The 21,478-nt window shown below is 38.5% G+C and overlaps 2 protein-coding genes across 2 annotated transcripts; one reads left to right on the forward strand and one right to left on the reverse strand.

The window, feature by feature from the left end:
- Positions 1-1,232: 1,232 nt before the first annotated feature.
- On the forward strand, positions 1,233-3,008 carry ppil1 (peptidylprolyl isomerase (cyclophilin)-like 1). Its single transcript, XM_041034204.1, has 4 exons — positions 1,233-1,405; positions 1,715-1,869; positions 2,420-2,488; positions 2,734-3,008. The coding sequence occupies exons 1-4, from the start codon at positions 1,350-1,352 to the stop codon at positions 2,952-2,954; spliced, it is 501 nt and encodes a 166-aa protein (XP_040890138.1). The 5' UTR covers positions 1,233-1,349; the 3' UTR covers positions 2,955-3,008.
- A 2,093-nt stretch (positions 3,009-5,101) lies between these two features.
- On the reverse strand, positions 5,102-19,355 carry slc6a11a (solute carrier family 6 member 11a). Its single transcript, XM_041033282.1, has 14 exons — positions 19,044-19,355; positions 13,715-13,849; positions 13,467-13,607; positions 12,929-13,016; positions 9,651-9,783; positions 8,017-8,151; positions 7,500-7,603; positions 7,265-7,389; positions 6,990-7,102; positions 6,746-6,883; positions 6,452-6,554; positions 5,625-5,725; positions 5,353-5,523; positions 5,102-5,225 (listed from the first exon to the last, which is right to left on the reverse strand). Exons 1-14 carry the CDS (start codon positions 19,255-19,257, stop codon positions 5,109-5,111), a joined length of 1,818 nt encoding a protein of 605 aa, XP_040889216.1. The 5' UTR covers positions 19,258-19,355; the 3' UTR covers positions 5,102-5,108.
- Positions 19,356-21,478: the final 2,123 nt, after the last annotated feature.

Genomic DNA, 21,478 nt, shown 5'->3' on the forward strand with positions numbered 1-21,478 from the left:
TCACCTTATACTTACTTCCCTTCTGTTTTCTTCTAACTGATTCCTCTCAAGTATGTTCATTTAATAAAAACTTATTTTAACACCTGAGTATAAAGCTGGTCTCTTCCTTCTTTTGTGACAATGACATGGTTGCAGATCACACCCTCGGTGCTTTTACCTGCAGGCTTTGATATCCAGTTTTACTTGAACAGTTTTGGCTGTTAACCAGATACCTGCTGTCTACTGATAACAGGTCTATGAATCATTATCTGCAGTATCTCTGCCATCACCCCAGGAACTTGTGTTAATTACTTTCTCACACTTTCTTACTTTACACTCGTTAACTGTTTATCTCTCATCAGAACCGTCATAAATATTCTCACCATCACATGAATGAACCATGACAATTTTCCAAGAGAAGCTGAACTGAGGGCAGCTGGACTTGGTTGTAGATCCTGAAGATGTTGCAGCACTCACCTGAGAGGCTTCCTCAGAGGGATAGGCCTCTGAGACAGTTTTCGTATGGCTTTTTAAAGTCCTTCTTACTAGCTTTAAAACTCTTGTTTTTCCAGGTGCATATTTGATATTCATGCCTCCTCTACACACTGCACAATCACCTGCAAACAAAAATAACCAAAATTCAACATCAAGATCCTGAAATATATCTTAACAGTGACACTGTCCTGTGCTGTGATGCTACCAAAGACTGCCCATCCTGCCTTAGATGAAGATTTAATGTATACACTTGGTCTGTAGCATTATAGGGCTTTATTATCGGTTAATATTATCATCTGCACTGCAGTATCTTGCTGAACTTGAACGTTGTATATGTACTAAAAGCATCAGAAAGTTATTTCTATACTTCTCTTACACATCCCGGAGCATGTATGTTTTGATAAAGTTGCTGCAGAGATATTATATTATTTTTAATATATAATAATTAATATTGTTGTGTCCAACTCATTTGTTTAGATCTTTGACTCCTCAGGCTGTTTTGTGTCCCTTTGTGGTTAATTTTTATTTCCATTTCCAGGTTTTTAACTGAGCTCTGTGACTTTCAAGGAAGGTCTAACAAGAAGAAATATTAGCAATTTAAAATAGAGGTTCTCAGAGAACCTGGGTGTATGTGGCTTCAAAAGTAGATAAGCAGATAAACCCTGCCATTCTGCAACCCACATCTATTTCTGTCCAGCAGAGGGCAGTCACATGTCACTGACTTCCTACAATCTGCAGAGGGAATGAGCGGCAACCACAGAAGAAGAAACTCCCCATGATTTGTATTGAATGAACGTGCATCCCTGATAAATCACACAATTTTCATTCAAACAGATTTATTTAGAGACCACTGAAGGCTACCGTTTGGAGTAATAATGTCAGGGATACCTCCAGACACATGGCAGCCGCCCACAGTGGCTTTGGAGACGACGTAAGTTTTTATTAACAGAACTGAATGCTAACTCAGCTAGCTCTCTGTAACGTAAAGTCAGTTAGCTGTTTGGTGGTGTTAGCTTGGTGTTGGGCTTCTTAGGTTTATTTTGCTGATACCGGAATTTTCATTTGCACCCAATCTTCTGGGTGTATAATATAACGAAATCTGCAAATTCGGATGCTTTGCTTTGGTTTTCTTTGTTAGCATGCTGGTTTTGATTTGGATGTTTTCATTGGGCCACATGAAAACTGGAATAACAGAGCCTGCTCAGAGAGTTTGGATACTAACACTGACTGTGTATTGCAGGATGGGGACGGTAGTGGTGGAGCTGTACTGGAAACACGCACCTAAGACGTGCAAAAACTTTGCAGAGCTCGCCCGAAGAGGCTACTACAACAACACAAAGTTTCACAGAATAATCAAAGACTTCATGGTGCAGGGTGGAGATCCTACAGGGACAGGTGGGGACATCACTTACACTAAAAACATACAGAAAACGCCGTCTTCCTTGAGTGGAATTGTCTTTTATTGTGAAATATACACAGGGCAATTTCAGTTTTATTTTTATGGCAAAACACCACTACTTTTAAATAAAACTTGACATGTTCTTAGTCATATTTATGTTATGACATATATTGAGCTGCAGCAGTTAGTCAATTGACAAGTATTTTGCTAATCGATTAATCATTTTAGTATTGGCTGGTTTAACCTTCTTAAATGTGATTCTGTCATTCTTTTCCTTATTATATCTGATTTTAAACAGAATATTTTGCATTTTAGACTGTTGGTTTGAGTAAAACCAGCATTATTATCTTGGGCTTTGGGAAATTATAGCAGGCACGTTTCACTATTCTCTGACAAAACAAATAATCAACTAATATAGCCCATAATTAATTTGCGGATTAATCAGTAATGAAAACAATCATCAGGTGAAGCCCTTGTGCTTTGTTTTGTTCACTTTCCTCACTTGAGAGTAAATCCGGAGTTGTGTGATCCTTGTTTTCCTAACAGGTCGGGGTGGTGCCTCCATATTTGGTAAACAGTTTGAAGATGAACTCAACCCAGAACTGAAATTCACAGGTAATCACAGTGGGAAAAATCACAGTTGAACATAAGGTGGCACATGTGGAGGAGAATGATGTAGGTTGGTAAATAAAGAAAAGGCTCTCTCTAGGCTATTTGATGTGGTTTCTTAATTTGAAGTCTGATTAAAATGGACCAACACAGCATTACTAATGTCCAACTTTTAATATGTATGTGATGCTTGATAGTGAACGGGAGTTGGAACATTTTCAATTTACTAATTTCATTTGTTGTTCTGTTAGGTGCCGGTATTCTGGCGATGGCCAATGCAGGACCGGATACAAACGGCAGCCAGTTCTTCCTCACTCTCGGACCCACTCAGTGGTTGGATGGAAAGCACAGTATTTTTGGAAGAGTATACCAGGGGATGGGAGTGCTGAACCGGATCGGGATGGTGGAGACAAACGGTCAAGATCGTCCAATTGATGATGTCAAAATTCTCAGAGCTACTGTGCCCAATTAAGCAAATGTTGATTTTTCTGTCTTTTTTTAAAAATAAATATCTTTTAAATTTGTACATATAAAGAATTTGTATTTTTATCATGAGAAGGAGACATCTAACCTATCGAAACTGTCAGTGGATAAAAGAAATTCACCTATTCTAATTAAGTAGTTTGAATGAAGAAATTAATATCACAAGACTAAATACTGTCAAAAGTTAAAGAACAATTGTCAGTTGACAACATTGTTTAAACAATTTAAGAAAGATAAACATCCGACAGCTCACATAGTGTGGCCTTGGGAAGTATTTAGACCACTTCACTTATTGCGCATTTTACTGTGTCGGATTTCAAACTTAGTTACAGGTTTAAAATACAAAGTCACCTTCACAGCCAGCTTGTCATCAGAATACGAGTACTCCGAAGTGGCAGGAGAAATATTCAGATCCTTTACTTCAAAACAGTTAGCAATTTACTGCCCCATTTTTGTTATAAAGTGCGTCTCAGGTGATGTACAAAACTTTATAAAACATTTTTGTAGGAGACCCCCAGACTGGTCTATGACCTCTGATTCTCAGATCAGTTTCTGATGATCTTTTATTGATCACTTGTCCGTGTATCAGTTCACTCCCTTACTCACATGCATACAAAATGAACATGAGCAACTAATATTTCCCCAGAACATATTTTATTATACAAAGTTCAAGTCATATATTAAAACCCCTCTTCAGTATAGTAATCCAAGGAAATGGTACGTACCCAGAAAAGTAAAAGTAATGTTTAAGGCACTATAGGATTCATATTATAAATTCGAGCAGCATGTCGCTTAACACTTATTTAACAGCCTGAGGAGTTACACTTATTTGGCTTAATATATTCCTCTATATTTTATAAAACATGTAAATTAGGTAAAATATACACTGAATGTATAAAATATTACACAAGTAACAGCATTTTCACTTCTTGATTTCTCTGAGTTAATGCCAGTCACAAGGAAATGTAGGTAATTAAATGAGATTGACTAAGCTATTTAAATAGGACCACACTGATGACATGTCATTGGCTGGTTTTTCGTTAAGTTCACATCAATACAGAAAAAGAAAGTTAAGAAGATCAACTTTGAGAGACTTGTGTCTGAGAAATCCGAGTCATCACCGCTGATAATGATGATTGCGTTGAGGAGCTTTGGAAAGTTTCACAGATAGAATCGTGAGAAAGACTTAGTGTGGTCAGTTAGAAAAACAAGAGACAGAGGAGAACAAAGGAAACAAAATGAAAGAGATGAAGAGGTCCAGAGGTCAACGGCAGTCATGAGTCTGAGCTGAACGCTGTGTTGGAAATATACAGGAGAGACAGCGTTGTTGAGGCCTGGAAGCAGTGACGAAGGCAGAGTTTGTTACCTATGGACAGAGCTGGGCTTTCTGTTTATACCCATTTACAGCCTTCACCCTAAGCTAAGATAACCGACAGCTGACTCCAGCTACATATTTACCTTACAGACATCAGAGGGGTTCTCTGTGCACCATTCAGACATTCACAATGTCAAACTCTAACATTGAGGTTTGATTATGTTGCTATGGTGATGACACTACCAATTAAATGTGGTCAAATTTCTCTCAGACAGTCCAGATGAAGCAGATTAACTTATTTAAACTCTTAAATAAACAATAAGAAAGGATGTTAAATTTTATCATTGCTTATTTAGTCATCACTATTTTAGTTATAGAAAAATAGGAAATAATCAAAACAATTTTTCAGACTTTAACAACAACACACAGCAAGTACACTTGAAATTTGCTTGTTTTACTGGCTTCATCCACCATAGCATCACTGTGATAGACTCTATTCTATATCTCTGCAAGATAATTCCAGCATTGTTGTTCTTCTCATGAATGGGCTAAAACACACAAAAACATCGTAGTCCTTTAAATGTTGAGGTATTCGAGGCCTGGGTTGTAGAAAAGAAGTTAAGATGTTATATATATATAACATTACACAAAAACAACCTTATATTAGACATCTGATATACTGTATGTACTACATTCAGATAGGTCACCTCACCTTAAAACAGATATTTGTGTATGAATACTAACCACCATATATAAAGTAAACAACAAGCCCTACATATTTCTGAATAATAAAAAAAAAAAAAAGGTTATTTTTAAAGGATTGGCATTTCATTCAATATTGCCTGTTTTTTCACCATCATGGACATGCAGTGCAGCACTGATGCTTGCCATTTCCTTTGCCATCATTGGAAGGTCAACTGCAGGCTGGGTGCTTGCTTTGAGGCGCTAGGGGAAGGTATTCATATTGTCAAAGAACATCACCTGCAGCAGCACAGTATCCACAGGTAACAAAAAATATGTTCCAGTGAAGTTTATAAATAATCACAAGTCACCTACTAACACCACCACTGACCTGCCATAAAGTCCCTTTTCCTTTGGCCAGTTTGCTGATCATGGAGACCGGAATCATGGTAAGAGATGACATGGCGAGAAACCAGCCGATCCAGTAAGACCACCACGGATACACATAGGAGTTGTTGAACTTCAGGGGGGTGTATCTCAGGAGCAAGAACACAAGTGTGCCCTATAAAGGGTAACAAATAACAAACTTGTAAACACTTTTGGATCAAAAGGAAATATTATTAATATGAACAGAATGTAAAAAATAAATAAAAAGACACTCACACTGCAAGTAAGAGGGGTGGCATACAGCCAGCAGTACTTGATCAGTGATAGAGGTCTGTAGCCAATCATGTCCTCAATGTTGTCACAGAAGCGTTCAGCACCTGAGACAAACACTTTACATAAGCTCTGTCCCTGCTCCATACATGGCTGCAGCCACTATGTTGTCAGCAAACAAATACTAGCATCTTGCTTCTCTGCTCCAGACACCCTTGTTTATACAATTAGGTTTAGGTACTCCATTTATGACAGCTATACAAGGCAAATGCCTTGCACACTTTGGACTTGTTTTTGTTTGCAAATGCTGTGTTATACTTGTTACAGGGACTTAATGTTCTTTCTCTGATGATGCTGATGAGTTTTTTTTTCTGGCAAAATTTGTGAAAGAGAGATAGTGTAACTAATCTGAAAGTCTATTCTTTTGTGACTCCATTTTTTTTTTTTTTTTTTTTTGTTAGTTTACTAATTCATTGTAATAATACCTTACGAAATCTAACTTGGATTTCTAATTTCCCATCATCTCCATCTGCTGAGCTTTTTTCTGTTAGCTTTCACATTTTAACAATTGCTTCCTTTAAAAAGGCTGTTGTTTTCCAAGATACTTCTGAGTGATTACAGTTTTTTCCCCTAGCAATTTAGGTAGTTGCAGCTTTTTGGAACAATAGTGTCAACATTAACAATAAACACAAAAGTCATGCTAATTAAATATGCATACTGATATATTTTAGTATATTTAATTTAGCCATTTTTTCAGGCCACAAGCACTTTATATTCAAAGCCTTCATTATTAATACATTGTATGGAATTGGGACATAGCTTTGGTATCTTACCATAAATCCGTCCAATGATCACTGACTGAAAGATTGCCATCAGGAGAAGAGTGGGACCACTGCATACATAGTGATCAAAGATCTGCAGAATGTACGCACCAGCCTGAAATTAAAGGAGGTAATGCGTTAGTCTGGATATCAACTGCCTTTTATTTTGTGTTAAGATGTAGAGGAAGTCCTCAATAAGAAAAAAAAGTTTTCAGAGTTTAGATGCTGTGTATTGAGCATTAATTGATCAGACTGCAAATAGCTCCACCACAGTGACCAATGATGAAGGTTCTTCTCACAGCTCACCCCAGACGCCAGAAGCAGGCCAAACCCATAGCAAAAAGCACAGATGAGCATCAGAACAAGCTCTCTGCGGTATCCTTTTCGGATCTGGGAAGGGTAGATGTCTTCCAAAGAGGTCATGATGCTTTCGAGCCCAACAAACTGGAGAGAGACAGAAAGACAAGTTGTAGTGACGATTTAGCAAAAAAAAAAAAAAAAAAAAAATTTCGGGCATTTTCTGTGTGACACATGAGAGGCTGCAGCTGACCTGACTGTCTATTCCTAACAAGATGATCATAGCGAAGAAGAACATGGACCAGAACTGAGGCCACGGCAGAAGGGTCACAGCTTGTGGATATACTATGAAGACAAGGCCAGGGCCTACAAAGAGAAACCAGCAGTGAGTATGTACTTATCATGAAAGCAGTGCAGTTAATTTTAACATTTTTATAATATGATTAAAATCGATGAGGCAATAATGAAGAAGGTGTGGAAAACAACCTCAGAAACCCCAATGTCTAACTGGTGGATGCACATCTGTACCTGACTCAGCAACTGTAGAAATATCAACACCCTGTTGTTGTGACATGTAGCCCAGAACTGAGAAGATGGCAAAGCCAAATATAAAGCTGGTCCCACTGTTCAACAAGCAAAGAAAGAAGGAGTCTCTGCAAATCAAAAAACAATTTCAGTGTGTCACTATTTCTGTCTTTGTAACACAGCCCACAGACCACATACCACATTTAGCTACAAGCCATATGGATACTAATGTACCCACCTGTAACAGTTGTTGTTGTACTTGCTGTAGCTCCCAAGTGTCGTCAGACATCCCAAACATATGGCATAGGAATAAAATATTTGTGTTCCAGCATCCATCCAAACCTGGAAACCAGTCAAAAATGCCCACAAATGCAGAACATTAACACAAAACTGAATATTCTCCCAGAATGGTTACACAAAATAGGTGTTAAAACAAGCTGTTATTTAGTTGCAGAGTGAGTGTGTGCGTGTGTGTGTGTGTGTGTGTGTGTGAAGCAAGGAATTAAATATTACATAAAACATAATTCTTAGATGAACATAAAAATTAGTGAACCATATAGTCTGCTAAGTGGAGACACCAATCATTTATTTCATTTTATCTATTTAAGTTAAAGTGTAAGAGCATTTATATGGTCATTTGCTAACACAGGTTAGTTTGCCAAGCCAGACTACGAGCTAGGGGGGCTACACTTGTCAACTCTGTCACTTTAGCGACAGAAAATCCAGTGCAAAATAGAACATAGGCTGAATGATACCTGTGGGTCAGCGAGCCGTGCAGGATTGGGGTACAGGTAGTACTTGATACCATGGAAGGCTCCAGGAAGGGTCATTCCTCTGAGAAACAGCACTGCTAACATGATGAAGGGCGATGTGGCTGTGAAGTAGGCTGCCTATATTTAATCAGAAAAACCCTCTGTTACAAATTAAAGAATACCACACTATAATGCATGTTTGGCGCCACTTTGGGAATCCAAGAATGTGTCAATGTGGCTCTTGTCATAGCAGATGATTTACTCCTGTTATCTGAAGCATTGGAGTGATTTGTGTACAGTAGGTAACTATGGGGCACAGACACATAGGATCCACTGCAAATATCTCTCTCACTGGGCAGTTTGCCAAGCAGCGTTTCCACTTCACTTTCTCACAATCATAGACCTCACGCCAGTCCTGCTCAGCCCCCCAGCCTCTGACAAATTAGAGTGTTGGCCTGTAGCCAGTTTTCACACCTAAATGAAAAACATCTGTTATTAATACTGCCTTCAAATGCTCTGGGCTTGAGAAAGAATGGCAGGTGAGAGCTGATTGCATGTGGCTGCAGGTCTGAGGCAACCACAAGACCAAAACGTTATTCTGATTTAGATGAGATTTCCAGAGATTTGATTTACCAGCCTTTCCTTGTTGCTGGGGAGTGCCAAATTCTATGCAATATACAACATATTAAATGACTAGATGCGAGAGAGTATAAGTACTGATATTTATTTATCATGTTGTTGATTTTTCCCAGTCTTCTTGCAAAGAACTTCATGTATTCAGCAACAGCTACGAATCTGTATTGACCTCTTTCCTTCTAAAGAATTCTCTGGCAGAGAATTGTTTTAATTCGGTCTGATTTTGATGCACAATATTAAGTCCAGACATGCACAAGAGAGAGCCAACTTTGACAGCTGCCTGAGAAACTAGAATAATGCCTTGCGGTTGTATGCCTCTGCCAACCACTCAAGTTGCCGTTTACATCAATGTCTGTTCAAACTCATATAATACATGTGGTGAAAACTTTGAAGGAATTTAATAAAAAGGTAATGAGTGCATTTTTTGGCAAAATTTTAAGGTGGGGTACCCAAGATTAGTCTCACCAATTCAGTATTCAGACCAAATGTGAACAATGTTCAAATCTCCCTTGTGTTTCTGAGTTATGGTGTTAAATAATAAACTGAAAAGTGTTTTTGCAGAACATTATGATGTCACCTCGAAGTTCAACTTTGACCTATTGGATATAAAATATCATCACTTCATCATATTGTCCTATTCAACATTTGTGTGAAATGTTGTCAAATATAAGCATACAAATTCTTGAGTTATGGCCACAAACATTTTGTTGTGAGGTTACAGTGGCCTTTAACCTTTGACCTCTAAAATCTAATCAGTTCAAGACACATTTGTCTACAGGTATTAGAGAACTCTTCTCACACCTTGTATGCTTTGAAGGTTTGGAGGGTCAGAATGAAGTGTCTAACATTTCAGAATCAGCTTACTGAAAATACTTCTTCACTTACTTGCTGTAGTGAAAATAAAGAAAATAAAAAACTAATTTATAAATGAGTTAAGGAAATAATTGACATTACCTTACAAGCCTAATGTCTGAGAATAAGATTTGCCATTGCAGTCGTACCTTTCCTGTGGATCTCACTCCCTTCCAGACACAGAAGTAGCAGATGATCCAGGACAGAAGAAGGCACAAAGAAAGGTCCCACTGTATGTTTCCCAATTCTTCTATTCCGGTGGATATATTTAACACCCGTCGTCTGTAAGGACCAATGCATTGTCAGTGTGTATTAACCAGCTATCTGAGGCAATTTACTGTACATGTTAACATGCCCTTCAGTGCCACATGTAGACTAAAGAAAACAGCTAGCTCTGGAGCTATGGAGCCATTATTAGTGCTATTCATTACATGTCTGATTGACAAGTCAAAAAGTCCATCGTGAAAGGTCTAATGATGTTAAAGCTCAGCAAACTATTAATAATGATATATACTTGAATGCGCATTTATAGGCCCTTCACACCTTTAGTACACAGGTGTTTAATTATTCTGGCTGATTAGACAAGGTGAAGTTAGGGGTAGCTATACTGGGAGCTTGCATTTGGTGTAAATTGGATGCAACAAAAAACATCAAAAGACTGATGGAGATGTCAATCAAATACAGTCTGTATGAGTCCAGATGGATGACTCTGGTGTGACTCTGCTTTTGTAAGAGACTGAGGGGGAAGAGGCATCCACTACTGCTCCTGAGTTGCAAGCTCCTGGACCGACAGACAGGGTAGTCCACGGTCAAGAAGGACTGCTTGACCATGAAGAGGGCCATTGAGTCACTGAGGTACTACTTGCTGGGACGTCACGTCTTCCTACGTGGTGCATCACAGCATGGCACTGCTCATCACAACCTTATGACTCCACAGTCCAGTACACGGCAGTGAAAGCCGACCTGGCTGGCAGACTGTCTCTCAGGTGTAAGTGAAAACTGAGGTACTGTACACTTGGGAAAGGGGAGCAGAGGAAATGTAACAATGGGTCATCATTATTATATCTCCAGTTAATAGTCGACATTATTGGCTGGACTGCAACAGTGGGGCCAGTCCTATAAATGCAAATATCTGACTGAATGAGTCAAGAAGTTACACCACTGGTTGGTTGGCTGAGTGTTTCCTCGCTGGCCGTTGCTCTTGCATGAACAATTTCTATTACATCATCACGGGGTGTTCACAGGCAGTCCTGCCAAGCTGGCGACTTTGTTAATAGATTTACTGACTTTTCATACCCCTTTAGTGATTTTTTTAATAAAAGCACCTACGAACAAATGTAGCACTTTTTGGACAAACCTTAGCTATTTTCCATAGAACTAAGTCACCAGCATTGCTCCCTGAGTGCAAGGTCAGACTTTTCCTCAGAAGAGTCTGACTCTGAACTCTCACTGAGTGATCATTTTATAAGTAAACTTGTAAACTGACTTTAACTTGTGTGTATGGTGATTTTGTCAGATGACTTCACGGTTAGAAAATCTGAATTTTAGCAGTGCAGAGCAGCAGCTTGGAAATGGCTTGGAAGTGACTGGTGGTTAACACATAGTCTAAATGGTTCATACTTCTTCCATTGTCTGACAACAGAAACAGAAAAAGGTATAAATAAGAACAGCTGTATTTGGAATTTGGCTCTGCAAATATAACGCAATTTAGCATATATTAGTGCACGGGTTAAATAATCACACATATTGTATTTTAACAAATATATTTATTGATTGATTGTTTCTATATTACGGTGCACTTGAGTCTGGGGCTTCACAATGGGGACGCTGGGCTGTACCATGCCGTTTGCCTGTGAACGAGCAAATAATGCGTATTGAGTATTATTGGGCGTGTAAATATTTATTAAGATTTTATTTTTTGGTAATGGTTTTAAATAAATATTTATTGCACATTTATGTGTATGTACATTTGTATTGAACTCTGTAAATGGTATGTGCCAGCCATGTATTGAGCAGACAGCTTATATAAGTCAGTCAGTCTGTGTGTTTGGCGTGATATAAGGTGTTAGGCAAATCTGTTGTGCAAGGTGATATGTAAAAGTAAATGCTTCATGCTGACATACCGGGAACTAGTGCTGCTCCTTGTTTGCCTCGTTTGACCCCGCAGGCAAGTTAACACAGCCAAAATAATTGAAAACACGTGTGTCTGGATGTGATGTAAATTGATCAACAAGCCAAATATTAAGTAAGTTGTACTGACACAGAATTATCATCACGTGGGACAGAGTAAAACAACTCCCATGGTTATGAATTGAAACGTTTGACTGTTACGCAAATCAAGAAGTTTGTATGACAGCAGAGTGCGAGGTTAAATAATATATGGCGCCTATATAATTGGGTTTAATTCCTTCAAATGACAAACTTTGGCTGATGTGAGGCATCCACAATTGTTTGCCTTGTCATGCAAACAAAAGACAAACTGGAACTCCATGTAACCACAAAGTCATATAAATTGGACCTCTTAGGAACATAACAACCTGGCATGAAATGATATGGAAGGGCCTGAAAATCAAACAGCATCAGCCAAAACTGTCATCCAGTGGTATTAAAACAGGATTTAACGGATATAGTTTTGCATTCATCCATACAAGTACACAGTACTTTAATCCTTACATGGCCAACTGTAATCCCACAGTCGTCTTAATGACGTGAGCGCTCGCAAGTTATTAAAATGGGAAAATTTTTAGGGTGGGTGTAGTAGGTGAAATTGAACATAAGCTCAAACAGAATTGAAAACACAGATAATGTCAAAGCATTCCTTTGACTTCATTACTCCATGGATCTAATGGTTAAAACTGTAATTTTTAAGAGTCGTTTGAAGGTCGTTGAAGGCCCTGTTTGTGGTTATTCTGGCTGATCAGACCTCTGCTAAAATAAAGAGGAGCTCTGTCAGGAGTTGCATGAGGGCACCAAACTACATAACAAAACTGGTAAAGGTGGAAGCTGACATGCCCTAACATGTGCAACAAAATTACCAAAGATGTCAATGAATCACGCTCAGTTTGTACACACCCAACCAGTCCTGAGCTGACATCCAGTCAGCCAAAATAAGAGAAGACATCTGTGGGGGTGGAACATGGGCTTGTAGTGCCTTTACTTACCATTGCCGCCAGTGTCACACAATACCTAAATGTGTCTGACCAGGCATGTAACGTAATTTAAAAAAAACTCTGTTTTCCCGTCCACACCACAGTACAAAGCTGCAGTTTTCAAATTTAGATTTTGCTATGTCTCAATTGTGGATTTGTAAACATTCAGCCTTTCTAAAAGCACGGGTCTCTACTACACAAGTTTATTTGTCTTGTTATCCATTAATAATCTGTGACTCCTTTGGGCTAAATTTATTCTCATTTAGACAAACACTTACTGCCAAAACTCTGTCACGGATGATGAGGCATTCACCGGGGAGGTCCAGTTAGCAGTCGCGTTATAGTCGTTTATTACCACACAAGCGTCTGAAATAAATCAAAATATTGTTAAGACAATTGTTAGACACTGTTAAAACTGAAAATGCACAATCAGCTAACGCATTAGTAGATTATTGCTATGTGATAAACTGAACAAGATGAAATAATGCCAAATTTTTTGATAACACTTTAACCAGTACGCAAAAATTGAGTACATGGATTATAAAGTAGTTGTAAGCAGATATAAGGATTTTAGATGTTTATTAGTGTCGAGTATATATGTCAGCAATTCTAACTTCTCCAGTGGACACATATTTTTATATTTTTACAACTATGCATAAACTTATTGTCATCTGTATCTGCTTACAGCTATATTCTAGTGTGTTATAAATGTTCATACACTGCCTAAAAATGCTAAATCAGGTGACATAAAGTGTTGTCACATTTTATTTATTGGTATGATATAAAAGTAAACTTCAGGATAAAGATGAAATTTACCTGTATTCCACGTGTTATTACAAGTGGCCCATGGCAACTCTCCAGAGAAGGAGGAAAAAAAGTAGAGAAAGGCCCAGGCTAAAATCACAATGTAGCTGATGGATCCGTAGAAAATGATCATTTGGCTGGCATATCCCATGCCTGCAAACAAAATAAAATGTTTTAAAATGTTGACATTGCATTTTCTCAGTATTTCCTCTTGCTGAACTCCAATATATCAAAGTCCTGGCAGGTGTACAATGTCTCACCTTCAAACAAGGGGCAGATCTTCCTCCAGCACATGATTCCCCCCTGACTGGTGTACTGGCCCAGTGCTGTCTCCAATATGAACAGGGGAATGCCACAGGTCACCAAGAACAGGATATAAGGTATGAAGAATGCACCTGCAAGAGTAAGTAAAGTCTGATTTCCTGGACAGGTGGGAATGGAGGAGAGGAGGAGAAGGACATGCAGCATATAAAACATGATACAAACAGAGTTGGAAGTGGACAATGTTACAGGGCCAGCATTCAGATTACAGAACAGTTAGTGGATACTGTGTGCTCAGCAGATTACAGTTATGATAGGAAACAGAGCAGAAGCTAAAAGCTGTCATGTTTGGTTATTTACATTACAGTTGCCATAGAATTAATCCAAAATGGATCTGAAGCAGAGTGCCCCCAGCAGTGTCGACCTATAGCAGCATAACTAAGGGATGGTTCAGTTGCCTGAGCCAGCCATACTATGGGCTTTGTCCTTAACTGTAACGACTAATTATAAGCTTTGTCAAACAAAAAGGTTTTAAGCCTAATTTTTAAATTAGAGTGGGTGTTTGCTTCCTGAACCCAAACTGGCAGTTGGAGAGGGGCCTGATAGCTAAAGGCTTGGCCTCCCATTCTACTTTTAGAGGTTCTGGGAACACAGGTTATGCCTTCTGAAGGGGAAGGCCTCACTGCACTTGCCATAAATCTCAGTTTGAGACAAGTTTATAGACCTCAGGTCTTTTTCACAGAACACATTATGATATTTTACAGTAGGAAAAACACAGGTGTGGATGATCAAATTAATGATGGCTGTATCCCATTTAGCTGCTTCACTGTCAGGGTTCCTCAGAAGTCCCATAAAATGTAGTTCATTAGAGGTCCACTAGCTTTTACGCCTGCTAATGATGACACCAAATAAAGTTGATTAGGTCTATGAACGCTGTTCCCCCTTCAGATAGCTGTGCCCCCCCGTGAAAATAATGTTTCCTGCAGCACCCCCCTCTGTGGTTGGTGTCGAGGTAACCTTAGATTAAATTACAGATCCTAACAGATGGCTGTTTGGGGTTGGGGATAAGGTCAGCTTCAGTTTAAGGTAAGGGGGGAACAAACCTCAACACCACACCAGACATAACCTGAAGGAACACTACTTTTTTCACTTCATTATAGGATTTTTCAGTATAGTGCATTCATTTCACACACACACACAGCATTCAGACAGAACAGTAAAACATTCACTATATAGTAAAGGGGGAAAACTTTCGGTCATATCCATATTCTGACTTAAACAAGCACGATTTGTGGCATCACAGAGATAGAGGTGCACAAGCTAGAAACTGGACAGCTGTGCCAAGAGGTGAAACTTTTGCAAGTTTTTTTGTAAGTTGTAGTTTTTAGGATAGAAACCAGAGCTGAATACTTCTTTCAATACTTAATCATGGAATTTAGGGATGACACAGACATGGTTGGGCCTTATTTTACGTGGATGTTTGTTAACAAGCTGTTTCTAAAGATTGAAACCTTGTCAACTGTTTTTCCTGGAATTAACGGAACGCCAAGAACACTTAAGTCTTTAAGATAGATTTAACATTTTTTCTAGGTGGCTTTGAGAGCATTAGTTTTTGTGCTGGTAAAGTTTGACAGTGCATTGCTGAAGTTGGTCTATACAGATTATGTAAAATGGGAATAATTTTGGCTACTTTTGTGTTAACCTCTGATAATTGTGTTAATTTGCTGCACTTTCTGACAAGGCACTTTCTGACTAGGTATCATGGGCCTAGATTTGGGTATGGACAATAGGGACAAGCCTCTACCAGTGTAAAGGGGTTGGTGAATTGTCATAAAACCCCGCTGTTTTATTGGTAAGATGTATGCAGAAACTAAGAGGGGGACCTCTAGATGTAAAGATCAAAAAATTGGGACATGAGGGATACTTGACTATGATCTGGCAACCTCAGCTTCAAACTCCATTACGCATTGTTGACCAGCTGCAGCCCGGCACTTGCAGTTGGAGCAGATGATGAGCGGTGCTGAATCTGAAACGCTAAGTATTTATAGTTCAAACAGTTTCACATGTCACAGAATTGAGATCTTCACCAGACAAAATTAACATCAGTTGATGTTACATTTAAATTTCAGTGGTTATGTGTTCGGTAATTTGTGAGGCAAAAATGCCTCTCAAAGCGAGTTAAAACCACAGGTGGTTATAAAAGAAGAACTCAACACTTAATGTAACAGCTGAGCTCAGCTAATAAGAATGTACTGTAATCAGTCCAAACGTGTCTTCTGAAATTAGCTTGAGAAATATTTATTATTTAATGCCTCCCTCCCCTTTTCCATGAGTGGATTAAAAAAGCTCTTACTTAAAAAGCTCTTACTGCACGTGGGTCAAAGGTACATTGCCACAGCTTGTCCAATTTATTAGTTTGTTCATGTTAGGCAACATTTTACTCTGAAAATCTTGTCAGCAGCAGCCTGAGCCACACAGACAGGTGAGCTGTGGGCTCTCAGGTGAGCTATGATTTCCTAGTGGAAGATATGTCCATAAGTTCAGGAACAGGAATGAGTTAAAAGATCAGAATGGGCATTGCTGTGACTCTGTTATGAAACTCCTGTTTGTGTCATCCAAATCAACAAAACAGCAGAGCTACTGAATCTCAGGTGAGAAATGAAAATGGCACACAGCAGATAGTTGATTCAGAGTGGCACACTACCTACATGCTTTTATGCATTTATTTTCTTAAAATAAAAAAATATCAGTTTAAAATCAGAGGAAAAAAAAGTTCAGTTTCAGGAAAGTTATATCAGCAGACACATTCAGTTCCAGTAAACATTATGCAAAGTCAGGCTTTTTATGCACGTATGTGTGTGGACATGTGGAATGGGAAAAGATAATGAGAATGAGAATGAGAATGTGAATGAGAATGTGAATGAGAATGAGAATGAGAGCATGTATTATTTTGGGCAAGAAATGTCCCAAGCAAAGATAAAACCAAACCAACATCCTTGCTTTATAAGCTGTAATTAGTGGCTTTACTAATGGTTAATTAATCATTTACTAATGTTTAACAAATAAGTACATCAATAAGTAATTGATCCATTAATTACAGTACTAACATTTTTTGTGGAAAAACCATATTGGACAAAACATTAATGCAGACAACATGCAGAATGTATAAAAAAAAAAAACGTATTTATACATGCTTCCATTATTTTTTCCAGTAATTGTGTGTAGTCCATAAAATGTCAGTAAATAGAGAAAAATATGTCACAGAGTTCACAGAACCTGAGGTGACCACTTTGAATTGCCTGTTCTGTTCGGCCAACAGATTAAAATGCCAAGATATTTAATTTACTGGGATGTAACAAATAAAATGCAGCAAACATTTAGAGAAACTGGCTTTTTTGAGTCGATTATCAGAATTGTTGCTAATTATTGTCAATTCATTTGGAGCACTTTTGTGTCTTAACAGCATCTCCTCAGAGGAAATCCACTCCGCTGTGTCTATTTTATGCCTGGAATGGCAAATGTTTTATTTGATGTTTCCCATTTTGTCTCTGCTTGTCTTCACTCTCAATCTGAACTGCTGTGTTGTTCTCAGATATGTAAGCAGCATCCACACACTTTCAGATGATTGCGGCTTTACATCTACAGCCTAAATACCTCTTTTGACAGGTGTTGCGTTTACATAATATGGTTTCGAGCCACAGAGCAGCACAGTGATCCAGATCTAAAAGCCATGTGTGGTTTCAAATCAGAAATACAGTGCATGACCTTTTAAAAGGGAAGACTATATACTTTAGCGATCAACCCTTGACATACTTTAAATTTCTAGGAATGCTGGAAAGGAGAAACTGGTTATACGAAGAGAAAATCAGAGCTAATTAATCATTTTTTGAGTCAACATTTTAAAAAAAACAGTTAAAAGACAAAACAAGCAAACAAACAGACATATTTTAAACATGTTAAAAGCAGTAATGTGCCTTCCTCATCTTTATGTTGATGTGAAAATATGTAACATGTAGTCTGTTGTGTAAGGTCATGAAGCTTTGATAAAGGAACACTCAAACATATATACAGAAATACAGTCATTTGCATTCTTGTCAGGTGTTACATAAGATCAATATCAATTTCTGCGTTGCAACACAAACTGCTGTTGTAAAATCCTCAAAAATACAGGATAAGCTGAAATCTTACAGTTGTCATTAAATCAGCGTAGGGAGGCACACTGAATAAGGTTTGGAGATGCTTTTTGGAGTTAGAACTGCTTCTTAAAGTAAATAAACAGGACAGTTTACATATTGATCGTGAAACTATTCATTTTGCGTTTTAGCGTCTTAGCAGGGTGTTATATGACATCTCCACAATAAAATGTGTTTCTTAGCTGATGCTTCTCTCAGATTTTCCTGGAATATTGTGACTGGAAATAAGGTAAACTTGTTGGAAATAGTGTAACAGGAAATGAAGAAATGCCCTGTTGCTTTCCTACTGTATGGTTTGTATTGCTATCATGTAACTGTTGGACCAAGAAAACAAAAAACCCACTTCTTATCTATTATCTGTGTTATCAGCTTATCAGATTATAATTACTCAAACAGGTCCCTGTCAGGTTCAGTGCAACAAATTAGACTAATGCTACGTGAATGAGTTTAAAATACTCACCTTACCATCTTGTTTACAGTACTTGTGCAAAAAGTGCTCATGTTTTAACTACTGAATTTTCTCAGTTTTAAGGGATGTGAAATCAGCTTGAGGACTGTGGTTTTTTGTAAGCAAGTGAAAATTGCAGGGATTCAGCAAGGAATGTGACTCTGCTCTTTGCAAAAACACAGGCTGAAAAAGATTTTTATAACCTTTCAAAACCTGTCAAATCCTTAAACATCAGATGTGAAGCAGAGGGACACAGGCACAAGAAAGCAAGAGGGTTTTGCAGTGGACAGTTTCCATGTGACTGAATTTAAAAAATGGCTCATATAAACATATGATAACATGTTCATCAGTTTATCATATGCAGAATATTATACATTTCTTTAAGCTTAGTTTCCTCACTGTGATTTTTTTTTTAATCCTTGGTTACCCATCTTTAAATATTTTATAATAAAAACCTTAAGACCTAACAAGTAAAATAAAACGAATGAAAACATTTTAAAAAATGTGCCTTAGTGGATCTTTTAACAACATCCTAAGAATTTACCATCAGTTTCTCTAGTTTATAGAACATAATGAAAGAGTTGTAAAAAAGTTTGCAAGCAGGATCGATCACTACACTGCACTTTTATTAAGGTGAGGCAGGGGTAGGAAATATTACCTGAGTGAATAATAAACAGAAATACTCACCACCACCATTCTTGTAGCACAGATATGGAAATCTCCATATATTTCCAAGTCCAATAATAGCACCAGCCACAGTCAGGAGGAACTCCTTTTTGCTGCCCCACTTGCCACGCTCCTCGACTGTTGGTGAAGTAGTCCCCGGAGGGAGATGGCACAGCCTGCACAGAGAGTCTGCCATACCGCTGAGGGAGAAGTGGTCTAATGGCGAGACTGGCATAGATCCTTGAGTTTCTGGATTGACTGGCTGGGGACTGTGCGATGCACATTTGTATGGGGCTTCCTAATTGACAGACTGCAAGGTCTGTTAGCCACAAGGGGGACCTCTAGATGTACAAAAAGTAATTTGCCAGCATGTTAAAGAATGACTGATAACAAGCAGAAGTGTTGCTTTACCCGAGGCAAAACGTATTTTAACACAGCAAGTAATACACGTAAGCCTATGATGGAAAAATAATCAGCATACTCCCATTTATGGATATTCTCTGTCATATATTAGCTCTTGCCTTTGTTCATCTTGAATTATACTCCCATTCTGTGCAGGCGTGAGAGAATGTTCGCCTTGAACTACAACAAGGCATGCACCTTGTTCTTCTGATACAGATACAAAGGCAGATGTGATGTTGTCCTTCTCGCTCAAGGAAGCCGGCTATGTCTGCATGTTTAGACTTTATGACTATCGGCTCAAGGTTGGGTGGGTTGGGGGGGTGGGGGGGTACAGAGAGTTCTCTCCTTTCAGTATTACAAAGACACCTTTTTGACCCTTGATTGATATATGCTCCTTCTTGCAAGAATTAAACACTGCAAACTCTGATCGTCTCCAGGTCTTGGCTGATTTGGTTAGACTTTTTTAACAGCCTATCAACCTTAACTCAACCATCAATGTATATGAACATACAACATAAATAAATATACATTGATATGGTTTTGAATAGTAAAACATGACCGGAATTTTGTATAATTATCGCTTAGGGGCCACCCTTTTGTCAGGGGGCCAAGGATTTCTAAATGCTGGTTATGTGCTTCACCTATATGCTTCACCTCTCTATTCTCCAAAGTGCCAAGCTGCCTTCAAGTATAGTACTTTTTATAGTGAAGACGTGTTTACATACTGTTTATTCTTAGAAGGAAATTTCTGTGCATTGCCATATGATTTTAGACTTTTGAGGATCATAGCGCAGTGTGAGAGAACAGCGACAGTGTACATTAAGTCTGCTTTTGTATGTGAGTGTTCATGTCTGCAGGAATCTTAACTTACCAAAAATCCAATGCATAGATCTTAGGATCCACACTGACAGGTACATGAATCTTTATATTTATTATGAGCGTTACCTGCATAAGTCAAGTTGTCAGTTGTCAAAGTGACAGCAGGGGGACTTCAGGGTGAATGGCTGGTAGCCAATACACTGCTATACCCAAGGCAAAACTCATTTAACACCATGAAAAATGTCAGTTTTTAGTCAGGTATTCATCTAAACTACAGCAACTGCAGAATGATATCTATGACAGCACGCTTACAAGAGAAGACATTTACAAAATTAAGGTTGTCCAGGTGTAAAATATGCCCTGCCTATAGCCACTCTCTAAAGCGTAGCTGTTTTTAAGATATTACTGCACTATTTTCTATGTGAACTGCCTGTTTATGCTGTGTCCTTTCATGTGGTTGGCTTGTCTCAACTTCAACTTCAAGTCCAAGTGCAAAGTTTCCTATATATATACTTGTTTATATTAGTTCTTTATGGAGTTGCAAAAGTACCGCCATGCCTTTCCACCTTTTATGTTCCTAGAGGATTATTTCTGTGCAGCTCAGTATTTTAGGGACACAGCAGGAGGCACTTCAAGATCACTGCTCCCTCCTTTGAGTGCCAAGTGACACTTCCAGCAGCTACTGCAGCTTGTTGTTTGCTAATGTGGGTTTTCCAGCTTTTGCATTCACAGCATTCACACACACTCAAGAGCATTTTAGAAAGCTTTGTTGTTACATTCAGGATGGAAACACTGCAGTTCAAAATATGTCCAAAATCTCAAAGTGAAGTGTTTTTAACTGCTGACTGCGTTAATAGGCTCCTACAAGGTGCAGTCTGTGATCTTGATGATGTTCCCTGGGTGTTATAGTAGACAGCTCTCCGGTTTAAATGAACACACTCTTTCACCTCTGACTTTTTTAGTCTTAACTTTTAACTAGATTTTGTAGTGATTCAAAGAGTGGCTGGGGGTGGGGGTGGGGGCGGAGAGTTTCATGCCATGCCATTCATGCCTTGGACTTGCTTCAAAAGGCAGTCCCCTAACATTTTCTGTTCAGAACATAAAGAACACTTTTACCACTGGAACCCTGGACGCTTAAATTAGTCTCACTTCACTACCCTATACATTTTGATTTGGCAGTAACCACCGAGACTACTAAGCTACTAAGGGGTTCGACAGTGCATCTCAGTGTCACT

Source organism: Toxotes jaculatrix, chromosome 3, assembly GCF_017976425.1.
Source record: "Toxotes jaculatrix isolate fToxJac2 chromosome 3, fToxJac2.pri, whole genome shotgun sequence".
Taxonomy (NCBI): Eukaryota; Metazoa; Chordata; class Actinopteri; family Toxotidae; genus Toxotes; species Toxotes jaculatrix.